Raw genomic sequence first — 17,958 nt, 5'->3', positions numbered from 1 at the left:
ACTGCTTCCAAATACAATGACAGGTCAAGTTACAAACTTGACCCCTTTGATAAATGAAAAAGTTGGTAGATCAAGGTTTACCCATTGAAATGAAAAGAAATGCAATTAATCCGCTCCAGCCCGCAAAATGGATTCACCTTTTATGATTTAATTTGTTTATCTTTTATTTATTTTTGTAACTTGTGTGTGGTTGAAAATAAATATAGTACAATCGACATCGGCACTAATCAAACAAAAGCAGGGCTCAAAAAGATTTTCCGCAGAGCACTTTTGCGAATTAATTACTTAATTTAAGTAGCAATTTTAACTTTGTGGACCATTTCTTTTTTTATTCAAACGCAGGGAACAGGAGGAAGGGGATTTATTAAACCATAAAAAGATGCAAATACAATAATCCCTTGTTTTTCTTGGGTAATGGGAACAAGAACCCCCCCCCGCGAAACCCCTCCGAAATGTGAAAACAAGAATTTTTCCCCTGAAGGAATTTTCGTGTATGCGTATGTGGGAAACCAGCATGTTTAAATTTTTAAATGTTTAAATATTTGAGACAAAGATTACAACAGTACACGGATTTACTTCAATATTTAATTATAAAAGCTGATACAGTAGTTAATATTCATCAACATTGCCTTCCGAGAGAGGCAAAGAGGCCTGGGTTGGTGGCGAAGAAGACGGCTCTCCCTTCACTCGTACAGGCTGTAGGTTCATGCTGAGACTCTTCTGCTGGAGGCGCTGACGGTGTAGCTGGTTATTTTAAATCAGAGAAAAACATGGTGATGGGTCGTGCTGTGGCATTCATTTTTTGATCAGATGATGGTCCTTTTTTTCATGAAGAAATAAACCTCTTACCAAGCTGACAGTTTCAGCTGTCACTTCAGCCTCCGTCTGTGCTGTCACTGCTTTCTTGTGACGTGTCTAAAAAACACCTGATTGGGTTGGGAAACCTTCAAAATAAGGCTCCCTGAACCGATCGAGGCTGCGAACTTTACAACCACACCTCCGAATGGAGTATGTCCACACCTGCTCTCCGGCTCTCACCTGACTAAAAACACCTTTGTAGATTCACAGATGATTATCTGTATCATCTCCTTTCTAAGTATTCTCTTTTCTGAAAAAAATTGAAACCTCTCTTGTACTTGAAAATAACATCAATACGCAAACTTTAAATAAATAGATAACATACTCCCTCCATCCATGAGCCGTCACCTTACCGTGGTGACAGGGTTTGCATATCCCAATGATGCTAAGAACGAAGTTGTCTGGGGCTCGAGGGCCCTGGCAGGGTCACCCATGGAAAACAGGTCCTTGGGGGGGGACCCTTATGACGATTAAGAAAGTTGGATCTTGTTTTCTCTTGCCCGGACATGGGTCATCGAAGCCCCCCTCTGAGCCAGGCCTGGAGTTGGGACTCGCTGGCGAGCACCTATTAGCCAAGCCTACACCCACGGGGCTCGGCCGGGTTCAGCCTGAAAAGGCAACGTGGATCCCATTTTCCATGGGCTCATCATCACCTGTGGGAGGAGCAAAAGGGGTCAGGTGACCTGTGAGCTGGACGGTGGAAAAAGTCAGAGACCTTGGCAGTCCCATCTACAGAAACTAGCGGAAGGAAAATGGGATGCCACCACTTGACAGGGAAGGAGCCTGTGCTGGTGTGCAAGGCAGAGAATATCCAACATAGGAGGATAGTAGGATACATAGGATAGTAGGATGGCTCGCCGCCAGTTCTCTCAAGAGAGAGGTTGGACACATTGAATCTGAGTTTACCATATTTCGTGCTTCCATTGTTATAGGTGCCATAGGTGTCAAACTCAGGTCCTGGAGGGCCGCTGTCCTGCATGTTTTCCAAGTCTCCCTATTGCAACACACCTGATTCAAATGATCAGCTCATCAGCAAGCTCTGTGGAAGCCTGACATTGACCCTGTTCAAGGTGGTCGGTGCCTGCCTTGGCGGCAATTCCCGAACCCACTGGTGGACACTGGCAGAAAGGGATGCTGTCAAACTGAAGAAAGAGTCCTGTCAGGCCTTTTTTCACCAGTAGGATTCTGGAGGCCCATTGACAGGCACTGGCTGGCCAAGCGGAATGCAGTCCCTTAGGCAAAAACTGGGAGGCGTAGGAGGAGTTTGGAGAGGCCATGGAAAACAACTACAGGCTCAACTCAGGACATTATGAGTCGTGGGGAGAATACTTCAAAGACCTCAATTCCACTGGAACACTTTCCATTGAAGAAACAGAGCCTGGAGACTGAGGTAGCTCTCTTATCTCTTGCGCGGAAGTAACCAAGGTGGTCAATAAGCTCCTTGGTGACAAAGCCCTTTTAAACAACTCCCCCAACTCGGGAGGTAGACGAGCGCTGCTTCCTCTTCTACGTCGCTTACGTCAGACTCATCGGCGATTTATCAACACAGGCCAAGAGCGCCCTCTTGTGGTTTAATGTGAAAATAACATGTGAAATGACATAATCATGTGTTAATAATTTCACACATAAATCGCTCCAGAGTATAAATTGCACCCCCGGCCAAACTATGAAAAAAACTGATTTATAGTCCGGAAAATATGGTAATGCATTTTAAGATGAAACAAAATTTATAAAGAACGGAAATTTTAAACCACTTACACGTGCACATCAAATCTAAATGTAATCCCTGCCTACACTTTACAAACTAAAGGGAAAACAGTGATCCCCTAGCGGATAATCCATGAATTGCATCTTCATTTAAAAAATATTCATTCTGTGTCTTTTATGCATTTTTTCACTTTTTTCACGCCGTATATTTGACACCACTGTATGATTAACACACCAAAGCATTGTTTTGTTTTGTATTTTAAATCTAGAGCATTGAAATTTAAAGATCTGGTGGAATATAAAATGGCTCCCATTGTGAAGAAGGCAAACCATATTTTGCTTCAAGTAAGAATTACCGTATTTTCTGCACTAAAGGGCGCACTGGACTATGAGACGCACGTTCAATGAATGGCCTATTTTGTATTGTGTTTCGTATATTGCACGCACTGGACTATAAGGCACAATCTACAATGCATCCACTAGATGGAGCTACAGGTACGTCTTTGTCCGTCTCCGTGCCTTCTCTTCTTCAGTGAGACTCGAGAGGCGTTCATGACCGCCTTCAAAAAACGTAAATTAACGATAAAATTTAAAATACAGTACAATAAATATTCCCATCTATGGAGTTCTTTCAAAAGGAAATTCCTTCACCTGGACAAAAAACCTTTGCATTAAAATTTCGACTATGATGTTACATTCACGATCAATTCACAACAACGGAATTTCCATTCCCCGGAAGCCATACAGAAGCATGCAGTGGCGCAAACACAAGCAAGTCCCACCCAATACGACTGAATAACTCTGTCCGCACCACTATTTACTCTCATTGGAAACAAAACGGTGACATGTAAGTGACTCTATTAGCATGAGTTTTACTGGAATAGTGAACAATTTCTATTTCGTTCACAGCTCCGAGTTTCGTGAATGCACCATTCTAATAGCTGCTCTGCCATTTGCTTACCGAGCATCATCCTGGCCTCTGATTGGCCAAGAGGGACCTCTATGTGTGTAGATACTGCAGCTAGATACGTGGAAGATAGAGTGGAATGCATCCGATTAGCTGCTCAGAATAAATTGCTTGTGGCTCGATGGACAGCTTTACTTGTTATCACGCTAAAAAACGTACGCTAACTGGAGCGCTAATTAGAGAGAAGGCGAGTTCCATCGCGCTAACTATGGCCATCGAGAACTACGAAGCGTCCCGTGGCTGGCTTTAAAAGTTCATTGCATGACATCAGCAACGCTGTCTTGGGTGGCGATCGAGGGGAGGTCGAATTAGAGACAGCGAGATAGTGGAAAGAAAAGCTGTCTGTTACTCGTGTCATTTTTTGAGCAAATAGTCCTGAGTTTGTTACACTGTATTTTGTTCATATGCAAATGTTTGCAGCTTTTGTGTTATAAACAGTGTTGAGAACATAAATTTTTGCATTTCATTGCTTGTGTTTTTACACATGTATTTTGTTCATACTTGCATGTTCATAAAGGACAATGTACCATGCTCATTTCCCACAAAAGGAAATAATTTTAAAAGGAAGGATTGGACAGCGCAAACATGAGTCTGTAATGGAGAATATTTACTGTAATGCATCAAAACAGAAAATCACAAAATAAGTTCTGTAGCCCCCCCCCGACAGAATTTATTTTGGCATTTCCTTGAGCGTAAAAAAAAAACTGAACGATCAGATGTCAGTAAATTCGGGGATACTTGACTGTCTCAGAAGTGTTTATTTATTCCTTTGTTGTGTACTGTATTCACAAACGAAGAATTCACAAAATAAATTCTGTAGTGGCGCTATAGAATTTATTTTGTGATTGCCTCGCTTGATTTTCTATTTTGATGCATTATTTTCAATTTTCGTAGTTTCATTGAAGGAATTGTTAATTTACGTTTTTCCGAGGTGGTCATGAATCAGCCTCTTGAGTCGAACGGAAGCAGAGAAGGCACTGAGACGGACAGACGTACATGTATTTGTTGAGACTGTGAAAACCATTAATCAGAGATGAAAGTGGACTTTGCCGAATATCCCTGGATTTTTTTAAAAAGAATTATATACTGTGTGTATATATATATATATATATATATATATACAATATACTGTATATATTTATATACAGTATATGTATGTATATATATATATATATATATATATGTAACGGAGTGATATATTGCGTTTATTAAATTATGACGGAAGTGACGCAACAGCGCACAGTATGGCACCAGCTTCCCGCCGTAGTTCAGGCAGAGCTACCAGGGAAGTCACAGGGTAAGTCAGGTTTCATTGATGGTCCGGATTCATTTGTAGTTTAATTACAATATGTCACTTTGTTTTTCCTTTTTCTACGGTGCTGTGTATTTAATTAGTTCCCCTGATTTGTTCGGAGTCCACATTGCTTTTTGTGTCGTCATTTAATTTAAGTTTTGTCGAATGAAAGTTTTTATTCATTGAGTTAACAGGTGTTTTTTTTTGTTGCGCAGTTATTTTTGAGACTGAAAAGCCCCGTGACTTCACCTATCCCTCCCACCATACTGTGTTGCAGGCAATAAAAAAAGAGAGAAAAGCCACATCCTAGTGTCTGGTGTTCTTGAGGCGGCAGCGACGGGGAGCTCGAGACCATCATAGTTGTGACCTCGTCACATATATATATATATATATATATATATATATATATAATTTCCTGCAGGGTATCTGATCTAAGGTGGCCAAAGGAAGAGATTCAGACCACGGACGTGAAGACCCGAAAGCTCCTAACCATGCATGGAGGGTTCCATCCCAAATCCAGCACCCTGAGACTGTATGCAAGCCGAAAGAAATGAGGCCGGGGACTAGTGAGTGTGAGAGCCACTGTCCAGGATGAAACATCCAAGCTCCATGAATACATCAAGGAGAAGGCTCCAACGGATGACGTACTCAGAGAATGTCTAGGACAATGGGGAACAGAGGATGAGATGCTGGAAGAGGGACCATCATGGGAGGACAAGCCACTACACGGGATGTACCACCGGACCATAACTGAAGTGGCTGATCTCAAGAAGTCCTATCAGTGGCTAGAGAGGGCTGGCCTGAAGGACAGCACAGAGGCACTCATTCTGGCTGCTCAGGAGCAGGCCCAGATATACCACACCAGACAAGACCCAAGGTGTCGGTTGTGCAAAGAGGCACCTGAGACAATCCAACACATAACTGCAGGGTGTAAGATGCTGGCAGGGAAAGCCTACATGGAACGCCATAACCAGGTGGCTGGCATAGTCTACCGAAACATCTGTGCGGAGTATGGACTGGAAACCCCAAGGTCAAAATGGGAAACACCTCCGAAGGTGGTGGAGAATGACAGAGCCAAGATCCTGTGGGACTTCCAGATCCAGACTGACAAGATGGTAATGGCGAACCAACCAGATATCGTGATCATAGATAAAGGGCAGAGGAAAGCCGTTGTAGTGGATGTAGCGGTCCCAAGTGATGGAAACATCAGAAAGAAGGAACACGAGAAACTCGAGAAATACCAAGGGCTCAGAGAAGAGCTGGAGAGAGCCTGGAAGGTAAAGGTGACAGTCGTGCCTGTGGTGGTCGGAGCACTCGGGGCAGTGGCCCCCAAACTAGATGAGTGGTTGCAACAGATCCCGGGAACAACATCGGACATCTCAGTCCAGAAATGTGCAGTGCTGGGAACAGCAAGGATACTGCGCAGAACCCTCAAGCTTCCTGGCCTCTGGTAGAGGACGAGAGCTGAATGAGGGACGGACACCACCCGAGGGGTGAGACGAGGATTTTTTATTTTTTTTAATTTAATTTCTGGATGGCTGTGGTGCATTCTGGTGATATCTGAACAAAATTCACACAAAAATTGAAAGTAGATTTTCCACCTTTTATTTCTTACTCCTGATAAGAATGGAAACTAATACCTAAAAAATAAATCACTTCTTTCAGTTCTGTGATTTAAACATGTTCTGATTTTTTTGCATTTTTCTTTGAAGATCCACTGCAGTCAGACTCGGCTGTGGTCCTTTCCGTTTGTATTCCTTTGCCTGCTTTGGTATCTCTACCAAACTCCTGTGCAAAATCAATGGGTCGAGGTGTTAAACTCAGTGGCAGTGAGTGTTCTGCGATGAATGACAGTGTCATCGCTTCTAAGTGAGCTTTTCTGTCCAGCATACTGACGTAGGGGCGTGGTGGCTGAACCAGCTCAGAGCAGCTGCTACTGTCAAGTATATTAGGTGCAGCTCCGTATGGCAGACTGGATGAAGCCTTGGAAGTTGTTCCTTCATTCAGGGCTTTGGCTGCACTGAACATTGCAGGAAGGGACTGGTTTGTTTGCATGGATTTCCTCACAGCATTGTGCTTCGCTTTCTTTGAGTGGGTTTTTAAATCCTTCTTCCCTGATGATCCGTACCTAAGGGTATCGTTGCACCAAATGCAGATAGCAAGCCCTGAAAGAATATGATAAGAAGGAATGAAAAATTAATGCATGTTTTATTTCGGAAATGAAAGCACACAGACACATAAAATTAAATATAACTACAATAAGTTTTAAGACTACAGTAAGATAGAGATACGTCTGCACCATGTCATTCATTGTAACTTGTTAGATCTAGAAATACGAATAGTATAATGAGTTGCCTTTAATATATACAGTATATATATACACACACATATAAATGACATGGGCAAAAGCAGTGGCACGGCATCCAATTCTCTGGCAAGAAAGAGCCATAAAAACAGTCCTAATAAACCAGGTGCATAATCAAGACAGATTGGCAGCAGGTGTGCAGTCAGCAGAGATGTGTTCCTCGAGCCGGTCCTTGGCCTCGAGGCCATAGTTTGGGACGCAAGGAAATTTCTCAGTCAAAACAAACAAACAAACAAAAAAACTAGGGTAGCCTGATGATTTCACAGGAAAAAATCGTTACCGGTAGCGTGTCGTTTCCATGGCATCATTTTCACGGTGCCGAAAAATAGTTTAACTATAAAAGTCACCGCACTTGAGTTGACTGTGTGATCAACGCGATTTCACTGCGCCTGTATGTGTGTTTGTGATGTGGTGTGGTGTGTGAGTGTGTTTCTTCTAATTTACTTTCGTTTTGTTTTGTTTTCAGTGTTGGGGGGACACAACAGATAACGTTATGTGCGCATGCGGGTTGTTATTTTAGTCCGCAAACTGAGAAATCGCGCGGATGAAAGTTTGAGATGGCGGCGAAAAAAACTCACCAAGATCTACTGATTACGATATTTAAGAAATGGGAATGCTAGTCTGATTTTTCGTATGAATCGTCCAAAGGGCGTATCACTAAACTCACCTGTGACGTATGCACAGAACGCGAGAGTGAGATACGACGCGAGGCACGATTACGAGGCAAATTGGTCATTAGATTTGTAGGCTAATCGCTGTGAAAAATATTATGAAACAGTATTGGTTATTCTATAATTTACTGGTTGTAGCATGGTAACTTTATGAATAAAACATTCGTCACAACGTGTAGTAATGCTAATGTTCACTGTTGGTAGAACTCATGATGACGTGTGTTAAATTCTTTCGTCAAATTGGTCATAGATTATACATGCATCGTCTTGGGAAGAGGATGTCAAGCCACATCAATACTTACCTGTATTAATGATTACCAGTCAATTAATCTTTGCAGTGTGAGATTGGAAAAAATACTCTGATGATGCCACATGAGTACACCAGTTTTTGATCCATTTATTTTTTGGAATAAACCTGGAGTACACAGCTGCTAATGTAATGTTCATTGTTAATGCATAGTTTTCAAACATTGACCCTTGAAACATTATACTTTTGAGTTTCGGAATTCTTGATTATCAATATCAGTCAAAATAGAAAAATGGGTTCCCATGATGAACGTTTACAGAACCCAACATTTGTTATCGTGGTTTCCCATTGGGTAATCCGACGGAACCGAAAAACAGTTACCATGAATTTCCGAAATCCTCAGGCCTGCTCCTGAATTATTTAAATTTTTGCAGCATTTGTTTATTATTGTATGTATATGTTGTTGTTTGTGTTATTATCATATGCAATTGAATAAGTAGACCCTTTCAGAATTCGAAAATTGGGACTCTCTCAAACCATAATGGCACTCATACTTTTCTGATCAGCGAGTCCCTGGGACTCGCTGCCGGTAAACTGTAAAATTATCATTGAGAGATTACCGCTTTTTCTGCAGTCAGTGATTGACTTCTATGCAGTCATTTCTCAACTTGTCTTCCTTGCCATGTCATGCCTGTTGAGTGTTGATTTACTTCATATTAAGAAACTACTGCACTAAAACATTAATTCATAAATGTATACCATATGATTTTTTTTTCTCAGTATAAATAACACGTACCCTGACTGTTCTACTCTTTGAATAAAAACACTTCATTCAAGCGTTAGGGAGTGCAAAGGGTTATGATGGAGGGGTGTTGCAAATCATGAAGACCTGCCAAGTGGTATGATAGCATTGTTTTATACATGTCCTCGGCTAGGCCTCAGTTTCAAAATCAGTCCTTGGTCCTTGGCCTTGGCCTCGGAAAATTTCTCAAGTCTTGGCCTTGGCCTTGCCCTGGAAAATTTTCCAAGTCCTTGGCCTTGGCCTCGGGTTGCCGGTCCTTGGACACAACACTGGCAGTCAGCAAGAATGCTCAGCCCGCCACCTGCTGCCGAAACCGGAACATGACAACAGAGTAAAATAATGAACACAGCACATTACAAAACACGGACAGTCTTCTCCCTCGTACACTTTGTTGTTTAAAGCCTTTTGAGGTGAAAAGGGGAGAGAATCAAAATGACTTACCGGGTTTGTCGACCTTCCGAATGTAGTCAGGCAAAAAATCTCCGTTCACGTCCTTTTCTTCGAGCCATGACCACTTGAACGTGTTCCTCACACTCGCATCTATCGCACGTAAGTCTGCTTGTCTGTCTACCTGCTTGAACATTACGCACGAATAACTTTACATATCGTGCTCAAATACTCAATATTCAATTATTTATCTGGACTTTGAGGCTTCCGCTGTCGCCAAAATTTCGAAAGTCCAAGGTAGGGGAATGGTAGTCGTCGTCGCTTGCGTTTGCTGTTGTCGGAGCTTCTTCGATATCTGACGTCAGTTGCGTCGGCGCCGATTGGTTGAAACCAAAATGACGCTCGCATGCGTAAATGTTGGCGCGGACGCACGTCAATGTTGTCAACGAATACCCGGATTAATTTTAGGCAATTTAATTTCCCGGAGGAAAATTGCGGACAATTTTAAAAACCCGGAATTCCGGGAAAATCCAGAGGACTTTCATCTCTGATTTACTCATTGAATACCACCCCTTTTCACTGGAGCAACCCCCTCAATCCCTCACATTTTACTGAATTTCGACTGATTTGCAAGGCCCACAGAATTTTCTGATCTATGGCTATATATATCTGTCAAAAGAAAGGTGAGACTCTCTTCTTTCAGCAGAAAAAAAGTTTGTTTCTATCTTTCTCCGTTCGTTGACAATCAGCATTAGAAAACTGCTAAGTTTGATGGAAAAGGCCGATTTTCTGCAGAAATCCAGAGAAAATGAGCTTTTTGTAAAAGCATGCATTTCAAGCATCATTTCAAGTTTTACACTATTTTTTGCTTTTGTGACAGCTCAAATATCTCAATAATGTGTTCCTCCTACAAAAGAACATTACAAATAATGTTTTTGTAGCAAAATAATTTATTTGCACACAACAAAACTATTGAACTATGAACAAAAGTGCAGCTGTGGAGAAGATGGTTTTTGGATTCCATCCAGTTTGTCACCACATCGATTCATCCCACCACGTCCAGATGCACGACCTATAAATTATAGAAACATAAAAAGTTGCAAATATATCTTGCTGCAGAGTGAGGTACAATACTTTTATTTACCTTTCTTTCCACCACCAAAGCAAGGAGTCGTCATCTTTTGCTTCTGGTTGGACAATCTGTAATTTATAGAAGTATATACAATTACCACACTTTAATTTTTCTAGTTTTCTTATTGTTGCTTTCCACTTACATTTCAACATCTCACACACACACACACACACATACATGCTCACACACTGCTATTTACACCATCCATTCCACATTGCTCAGCATCCAATTTGAAATGAAATGGAATATGAATTTAACACTAGTGGTTTTAGCAGAGCTGAGCGGACCAAATGTGTCCTGTTTTTTTTGTTTTGTTTTTTTAAAACCTAGTCAGCACATTTACGGCACATATTTTCATCCACATCTACGAGACGCATCAACCGTAACCATAAATGATTAGTGTTACTGGCAACTTCATAGTATAGCGGGGAATGTAGCGGTACATAAAAGTGACTGATGAGGCATAAGAAGTGATGAAGTTTTGAATGGGAACTTGCAAGCTAGTTAGCAGTTACCTCCTCGTTCCAGCGGCTCTGGCGAGGACTCTCAGCTGCTTTCCGTTATGTCCGAAGGCACGTATTCGTCCGACATATCGGGATCCAAATCGCTCTCCAATTCATCGTTTTCGCCGTCGTCATTACGAGACGATTCCAACGAATCGCTGACGTGTGCCCGGCGTCGGCCATGCGAAGCAATGCAGCCTCTTTGCCGTTATCGCTGGAAGTCGCCGGGGAGACGATTTGTGGGCGATGTGGGGCATCGGGAGGCACAAAATGCTCTGCCAAGCGATGATCGCTGACGTGGAGCAAGTTCATCTTCATCAGATGAACTCAAAACTCGGCGTGAGCTATGCGGGCCGAAGCAACCGAAGCGTCATTTTCTCTTCCACACAAACACCATCTCCTTTGTTGTTTTGTTTCGAGGACTCTTTTATACCGAAAAAAAAATCATTTTTAGTTAGTTATTTCCTTTTCTCCATCGTTGCTCGTTGCTAATGTTCCAATCCACTGTCCACATACGCCCCTCCTCCACTGTACGCCCTTTCTACTACTTCTGCGGCGTGATCCTGGTTGATTTTTGCACCACTGCCACCCAATGGCCATTTTTTTGCTATTTAACATTGCCGTCAAGCCTAATCCTGTGGTGAGAAGTTGCATCGGACTCTCTTGCACCCTTCCCCATGAAAACACGTGATTGACGTATTAATACGTCATGGGGAGGGAACGGCTATGCGCTAATTGACGTATTTATACGTCAAAGGGTGTAAATGAGTTAATAAAGTATGCATTAAATAAATAAATAAATAAAACACCAAAGCTCTCCTTTTTTAGGAGGTGCAACAAAAACGTCTTTAACCCATTTAATCCCACCGGTCACATTTGTGAAGAAGAACAACAATGATTTCATTTACAAGGCTTAAATTTTTTTTACTACTGATTACTTAAAAGGGCGACAAATGACACCTGATTTTGACTTGATGTCTGGGGAAAATTTGGGATTAAATGGGTGAATAAAGCAGCGACACAGTTCACTGAACCAACAGCAAGTTATAACATTGTAAGCATGTCTCTAGCAAGGAGCCATTTTGGGTCGCCATATTACCGTAATGACCATACACAAGGCAGATCGGATTTTAAGGCGCGCTGTGAGCTTTTAGGAAAATAGAAGACTTTGGTGTGCCTTGTAGTGTGCTACGCCGGCGCTGCGCCAGTGGAGTGGTCACACGTGCAAATTTACTCCGGGGTAGCCCTGGAAAACACCTTACACCAGAGCAAATTTGATCCACCTCAGCGAGGTGGTTTAAAAATTTGGTCTGGAGCAAATGCTCGAGAAGAGTTGATTACGTACGGCGAGAATGTGTTGCTTTCGTGCTCTGTCGGACTTCCGTCATGTGTTTGTTTAATAACGACACAAGACTTTGCTGGTAACAGTAGCAAAGCACCTCTTCGGTTATACAGAGATGAAAGTGGACTTTTCTGAAAATCCCGGAAAAATAAATACATGAATAAATACACACACACACACACCTGGCCAATCACGCATGAATCAGTTTACACAAAACGCCATTCAAATTCAAATTTTGTGTGCACACGTGCACCCTTTGTGGCTTCCGTTCTCGACGAAATTTCGAAATCTCTGACAAATGGCGAGGCCATGAGAATGCGAGGCGAGGGTATTACTGTTGTGGCGACGCCACTCAAGCTCAGCGAGCCTCTGGGGTAGATAGTCCGCTGCTCCCTGCTGTGCATGCTTCAGCGTGAACATGTACGCAAGCGCGTCTTTTGATTTCAACCAATCAGCGCCGACGCAACGACGTCACACACAACAACAGCTAAGCTAAACGAGCCGAGACGACACTCCAAGTTGGACGGACACGTTTTTCTGCCAATCTTTCCCTTTTTGTCCAAATATATTTTTTACGACAACTGTCTTGTCCACGGTGTCTTTTATTCGTTTCACTGGGGTTGAGCAAGTGTGTTTATAAAGAGACGAAAATCTCTTTACCGTTACTAGTGTTCGTGTCTCAACATGGCTACACTCGTGAAAGCAAAACAACGAACTCAAACGCGTCTTCGTTCAATGTTGTCAACTCATATCCGGATTAATTTTAGGCAAATTTTGCTCAATTCTCCGGAGAGATTTTCATCAAAATTTGAAAAACCCGGAATTCCGGGAAAATCCGGAGGACTTTCATCTCTGGTTATACCATCTCAACTAGAACAGGGAGGAATAGTCCCCAAACGTCATATTTCCATTTGTAGGAGACTGGACCGTCTCGGAGTTGTTTGTGTAGTTTGTTCCTTTGTTGCGTGTTCACAACCCCCCGCCCCACATAGAATGTATTTTGTGATTTCCTCTCTTGATTTTCTGTTTGGCGCATTCCATTTTTGCTTTTCTGAGTGTCACTGAAGTCATCGTTGATTTACATTTTCGGGGGCGGTCACTCTCGAGCTGAAGGCACGGAGACCGAGAAGGAGAAGGACATGCCTGGAAAGTAGTTGCTTAAGTTGTGTAAAAGTTTTAAAAAGAACCAACACGACAGCTCACACGACTGAAGGCTCTGCACCCAACTGTACAGTACAGAGACAGGCAGAGGGTAGAGAAAGGTGGAGGGAGAATGAGGACCTGAGTGAGCGAGAGGGAATGGAAATTTGAAGAAGATCTGACAGATAGGGGGGCGCAAGGTTATGTATGGCTTTGAATGTATAGAGAAGTAATTTGAAGTTAATTCTAAATTTGACAGGAAGCCATTGGAGCTGTCGGAGGATGGGGGTGATATGATGAAAGGAGGGGGTTCTCATGATGATCCGGGCTGCTGAATTCTGAACAAGTTGAAGTTTATGGAGGAATTTTTGATGGACACCGAAGAGAAGTGAGTTGCGTCGATACAGGAAGTGACGAGACTGTGAACAAGGATAGCAGTGGTGTGAGGAGTGAGTGAGGGACGGAGACGGTTGATATTGCGAAGGTGGAAATGAGCAAAGAACATACACGTAGATGACTGCTGTCTGTTTTGCTTCAACCAGCAAGAATGTCAATCATTAAACTAGCAAAATGCATGTGCGGGGCAAAGTACATACACATGTGGACTGCTGTCTGCTTTGCAATAATTATCATCAGGTTAAAACTACACTCACATGCAATCACACAAAGGCCCAGTAGAGGCCTCTATTATATTTTAAAAATAAAGCCCATTGTGATACCATTATAAATCAGACCCAAGATATGAAGCCGTTTATAGATACCATTAAAATCTAGCTGACAAAGAACGTCACAGCCAATCAGGATTACACAACGCATCATGATACCATTAGAATTGATAAAGAGCGAAGGGCGTCCCTTGGTATCAGCCAATGAAATGAAATGGGTTGGCCCCACCAAGCTCTATAAAACCTGTCTTATCTCTGGAGACTTCAGAGCTCTGATGTGCACATCTGTACCTCTCCGGGTTTTGATTGAATAAAATTCGCTTGTGACCAACCTGCACCTTGGACTCTTGACTAAGTTTATACTTAGTTTTTGATCAACTCCGGCCTCAAACTCAGAGAAACATCTGGTGCGTCCCCTGGTCTGCGGCTCAACGAAGGAACTTCAGTGTCGGCCCTCCTGCACTCTGCTGACCCCCGGGAGAAGGCGAGACGCCTTCGCGCGCCCCTTGTCTCCGGGAGGAGGCGTGGGTCTGGCTAGGGGCCGACACTCAGTTGCCTTGTTTTTGATGGCATTCCCTGCACAACAGCTTCCTCCTCCACATCGCTCTGGATATGTCAAAATTGCATCATCTTCCCAAATCATGGTTGGGTGCCCATCAGCTGCACATTTTGCTGTACGTTTGGTCAATTAATTACAATGACTTTCTGTTTACTGCTTCTTGTTTCATTTATTGGTGGATTCTGTTTATTTCGACTTGCAAACCAATGTTGGAATTAGGGGTCCGTTTGGTGAGAATCACACATATTTCCGCCACGCCTGATGAAGTAAATATGCTCACAGCTCGCAGGTCTGTCTCTGTGCGGCCCAATGATTGAGGACCACTGGTCTTGTGCATTTTGCCTCGTCGGAAGTCATAAATGTCAGAATTCCCACCTTCCCCAAATGCAGCATATGTATGTGGCATTTCAGACTGCACAGCAAGGCAAACACTGGAGATGTGCAATTGTTTTGAAAGGGACCTGTCCTCCACCAGACACACAGAATGTAGCAGATGACCAATCACAGCCACACAAGGCCCAAACTTGCCCTCCCCTTGCAAGCCCAATGGTCCACCAGGCAATACGGGGGGGGGGGGGGGGGTTAGTAACCATTTATTATGCCTATTATCGTATTTGTGGTGACAACTATGTATGCGACTTGATACAGAATGAGAGTTGTAGAAGCAGCAAGCAGAGGTGGGCATTCCATCAATATTGACGGAAGGACTCCATCGCTGACGATTGAAGTTTGGTTTATGCTTGATGAGTCTGCAAGGTCAGCAAGGCTCCATGCGGTGAAATACATCATCATTTCAAAAAATAGGCACGCTCTACATTGATAAGCCCACACGTTACAGACCGTACACCTACAAGAATTTGCAAACTATGGGGATGGTCTGCGTCGGACAAGCAAAGTCTGTTGTAAGGTGTTTTGTACTGTTTTCTTTTACATCATTAACCCATTTAATCCCACCGGTCACATTTGTGAAGGACAACAATGATTTGATTTACAGGGCTCTAAAAAATGTTATTACTCATTACTTAAAAGGGCTAAGAATGACACCTGATTTTGACTTTTTGATGTCTGGGAGAAATTTGGGATTAAATGGGTTAAAAGTCTGCAGACTGTTCAATCTAAATTGAAAAAGAAGAAGGAGAAGAAGAAAAAGAAGAAGTAAAAGTGGTGGACACCCGCATTAGGTCAATACCACACCCTTTTTGAACTTGATCATGGTTATCAGATAAATGGAGCAAGAGAGACACACATTTGTACCTGAGTAGAAGGCAGCTAGACTTCGGAAAATCGGATGAAGCGTTGCGAAGAAAATTCCATTTTTGTGCGTGTGTGTGTGTGGGGGGGGGGGGGGGGGGTTCTTTATGAGGAATGTTTTTGTTTGATATCGCCTTTAGAAAGTTTGGTTTTTTAAAATAAACCTTCAAATTTCAGGAAATTGGTCTAACTTCATTATTTCTCAGCGTTCTCCTCGCTTCTTTCGTTTCAACTTCTACTCAGGGAAACCCCTTTTCGGTCAAATTCACACAATTATTAGTGAGAAAAGCAGTGTGGGTAGTAAAAGACGTCATGTACATATTTCGTCAAATATTTTATTATTATTTGTGTGTGTGTGTGTGTGTGTGTGTGTGTGTGTGTGTGTGTGTAATTTTCTATGGTATGAGAGGTTTCAGTTGAATTTAAAGAGTGCATTTATTCAAAACGGGCCTGATGGAAGGCAATGCATGTATAATTGAGGTATGTACCACAAATACATATCTACACAGACAATGAATACTGTAGTTCAATTATTCGATTTAATGTTACCCCTGCGTTGGCTTCCAACAAGTTCAATGTGCCCCTTGCTGGAATACGCTCGAGCATCAGATGATGGATGGATGGATGGATGGATGGGTGTTTTCAAAATAGAGCGCCCAAGTGTTACATATTGTTTAGCTTGGTACACTTAGATCATAGGCTGGGATCTGTGACATGTTATGGCCAAGCCAATACTGTACTGTTGAAAATCTTCCATAACGACTAAGCATCAGGGCAATGTGAACCAGTACGATGAGACAATCAAGAGACGGCTTGCTAATCATAAACTGTAAGCAGTCAGACTGACAACAAAACGCTTGCCTACATGGAGTAAAAGGCTTATTTCATTATGGTATCCAACTAAAATAGTACGAACTGAGAGAGAATTAAATTCGTTTTTGGAACAGTTGAAAGGTAAACATAATGGAGTCAACGTAAACATTTTTCTTTTCTCCTACCGGATACTCCTCGTCGTACGCCATCTTGCTCACGTTCATCCCTCGAGTGATTACTTCCAGGTCGACAGCAGTGTGCGTGTGCGTGAAATACACGCCCCCCCCCCCCCAAACACACACACACACACACGTACGTCGTCAATTTCTACTTCTTCTTTCTTTTTTTCCTCTCTTCTTCGTCGTCTTCTTCTTCTTCTTCTTCTTCTTCTTCTTCTTCTTCTTCTTCATCTTCTTCTTCTTCTTCTTCTTCTTCTTCTTCTTTTTCTTCGGTAGTTATTCGGCAATTGGCACGCGTTTAGGTACATTTACACCACCTACCGGACCAGAGGGTAGAACAGTAGCAAAGAAAATGGTTTCTCCAGGGGGCACGGTGGCCATTGAGAAACTCTGGAATGAAACACGCCAGCGTTTTTTGTTCTCTTTTACTCAGTCATATGGCGTCAAACAGGGGCAAGCGCGCTGCAAATGACCAAAAGATGAAAACACATGAATGATGCAAACAAAAAAACGAAGACATACACTTAAATTTGTACGGAGCCATTTTTTTGAAAGCCGCACAAAAAAATATTGGCGGGGTGGGGGGAGGTTCTGCTGTGTCTGTCGCCCAGGTTTACAGCCTGAAAAACAGCATTATTTTTCTTTATATAAGTAAAAAGAAAAATGCATCGACACTGCAATTGCGTTCTATGAAGAAAACAGTTTTCACTAACTTTTCATCTTAATGGGACAGCATGTAGAAATTTGGGGATTTTTAAATATTCATTAATTTAAAAAACATGATTAATTTCAATAATATCCCAAAACAAATATGCTCTATCTGATAGAGTCTATCACATCAATGTACATTTTGGAAATATAAACGTAGGTCGAGTAGTCGCGAATATTACATATTAGGTCACCTTACAGGAGGCAAACATGTTTCGCCACCATCCTTCTGCTGTGGATACCGGGGAACAAATAGATGACAAAATTTTTGGATGAATGACCACAGCATATGTGGAACAATTGTAATGGGCTTACTTCATCACTTAAGGAAATACTAAGTCTTATTTTTAATGACAATTTGCTAAAAC

General features: G+C 42.3%; 2 protein-coding genes across 2 annotated transcripts in view; both read right to left on the bottom strand.

Moving 5' to 3' along the window:
* The window catches only part of pias2 (protein inhibitor of activated STAT, 2), a 113,415-nt gene extending 96,400 nt beyond the window's left edge, over positions 1-17,015 (bottom strand). Inside the window, exon 1 of the mRNA XM_086111692.1 lies at positions 16,889-17,015. The gene's annotated coding sequence lies outside the window, so the exon portion shown is untranslated. The remainder of the gene's footprint in view (positions 1-16,888) is intronic.
* LOC147205581 (uncharacterized) lies at positions 6,449-15,215 on the bottom strand. The gene is made up of 3 exons (XM_086111695.1): positions 10,443-15,215; positions 9,353-10,370; positions 6,449-6,991 (listed from the first exon to the last, which is right to left on the bottom strand). The coding sequence occupies exons 2-3, from the start codon at positions 9,492-9,494 to the stop codon at positions 6,501-6,503; spliced, it is 633 nt and encodes a 210-aa protein (XP_085967821.1). The 5' UTR covers positions 9,495-10,370; positions 10,443-15,215; the 3' UTR covers positions 6,449-6,500.
* Positions 17,016-17,958: the final 943 nt, after the last annotated feature.

Source organism: Hippocampus guttulatus, chromosome 5 (genome assembly GCF_054856545.1).
Source record: "Hippocampus guttulatus isolate MCC_2025c chromosome 5, RoL_Hgut_1.0, whole genome shotgun sequence".
In the NCBI taxonomy this organism is placed as follows: Eukaryota; Metazoa; Chordata; class Actinopteri; order Syngnathiformes; family Syngnathidae; genus Hippocampus; species Hippocampus guttulatus.
This window is presented reverse-complemented; position numbering and strand designations above follow the sequence as displayed.

Excerpts from the sequence above, each read along its gene's own strand:
- LOC147205581 (XM_086111695.1), bottom strand. The coding sequence starts at position 9,494 with ATGTTCAAGCAGGTAGACAGACAAGCAGACTTACGTGCGATAGATGCG. Across the intron at positions 6,992-9,352 it reads TCGGAAGGTCGACAAACCCG|GGCTTGCTATCTGCATTTGG; the intron begins GTAAGTCATTTT and ends ATATTCTTTCAG.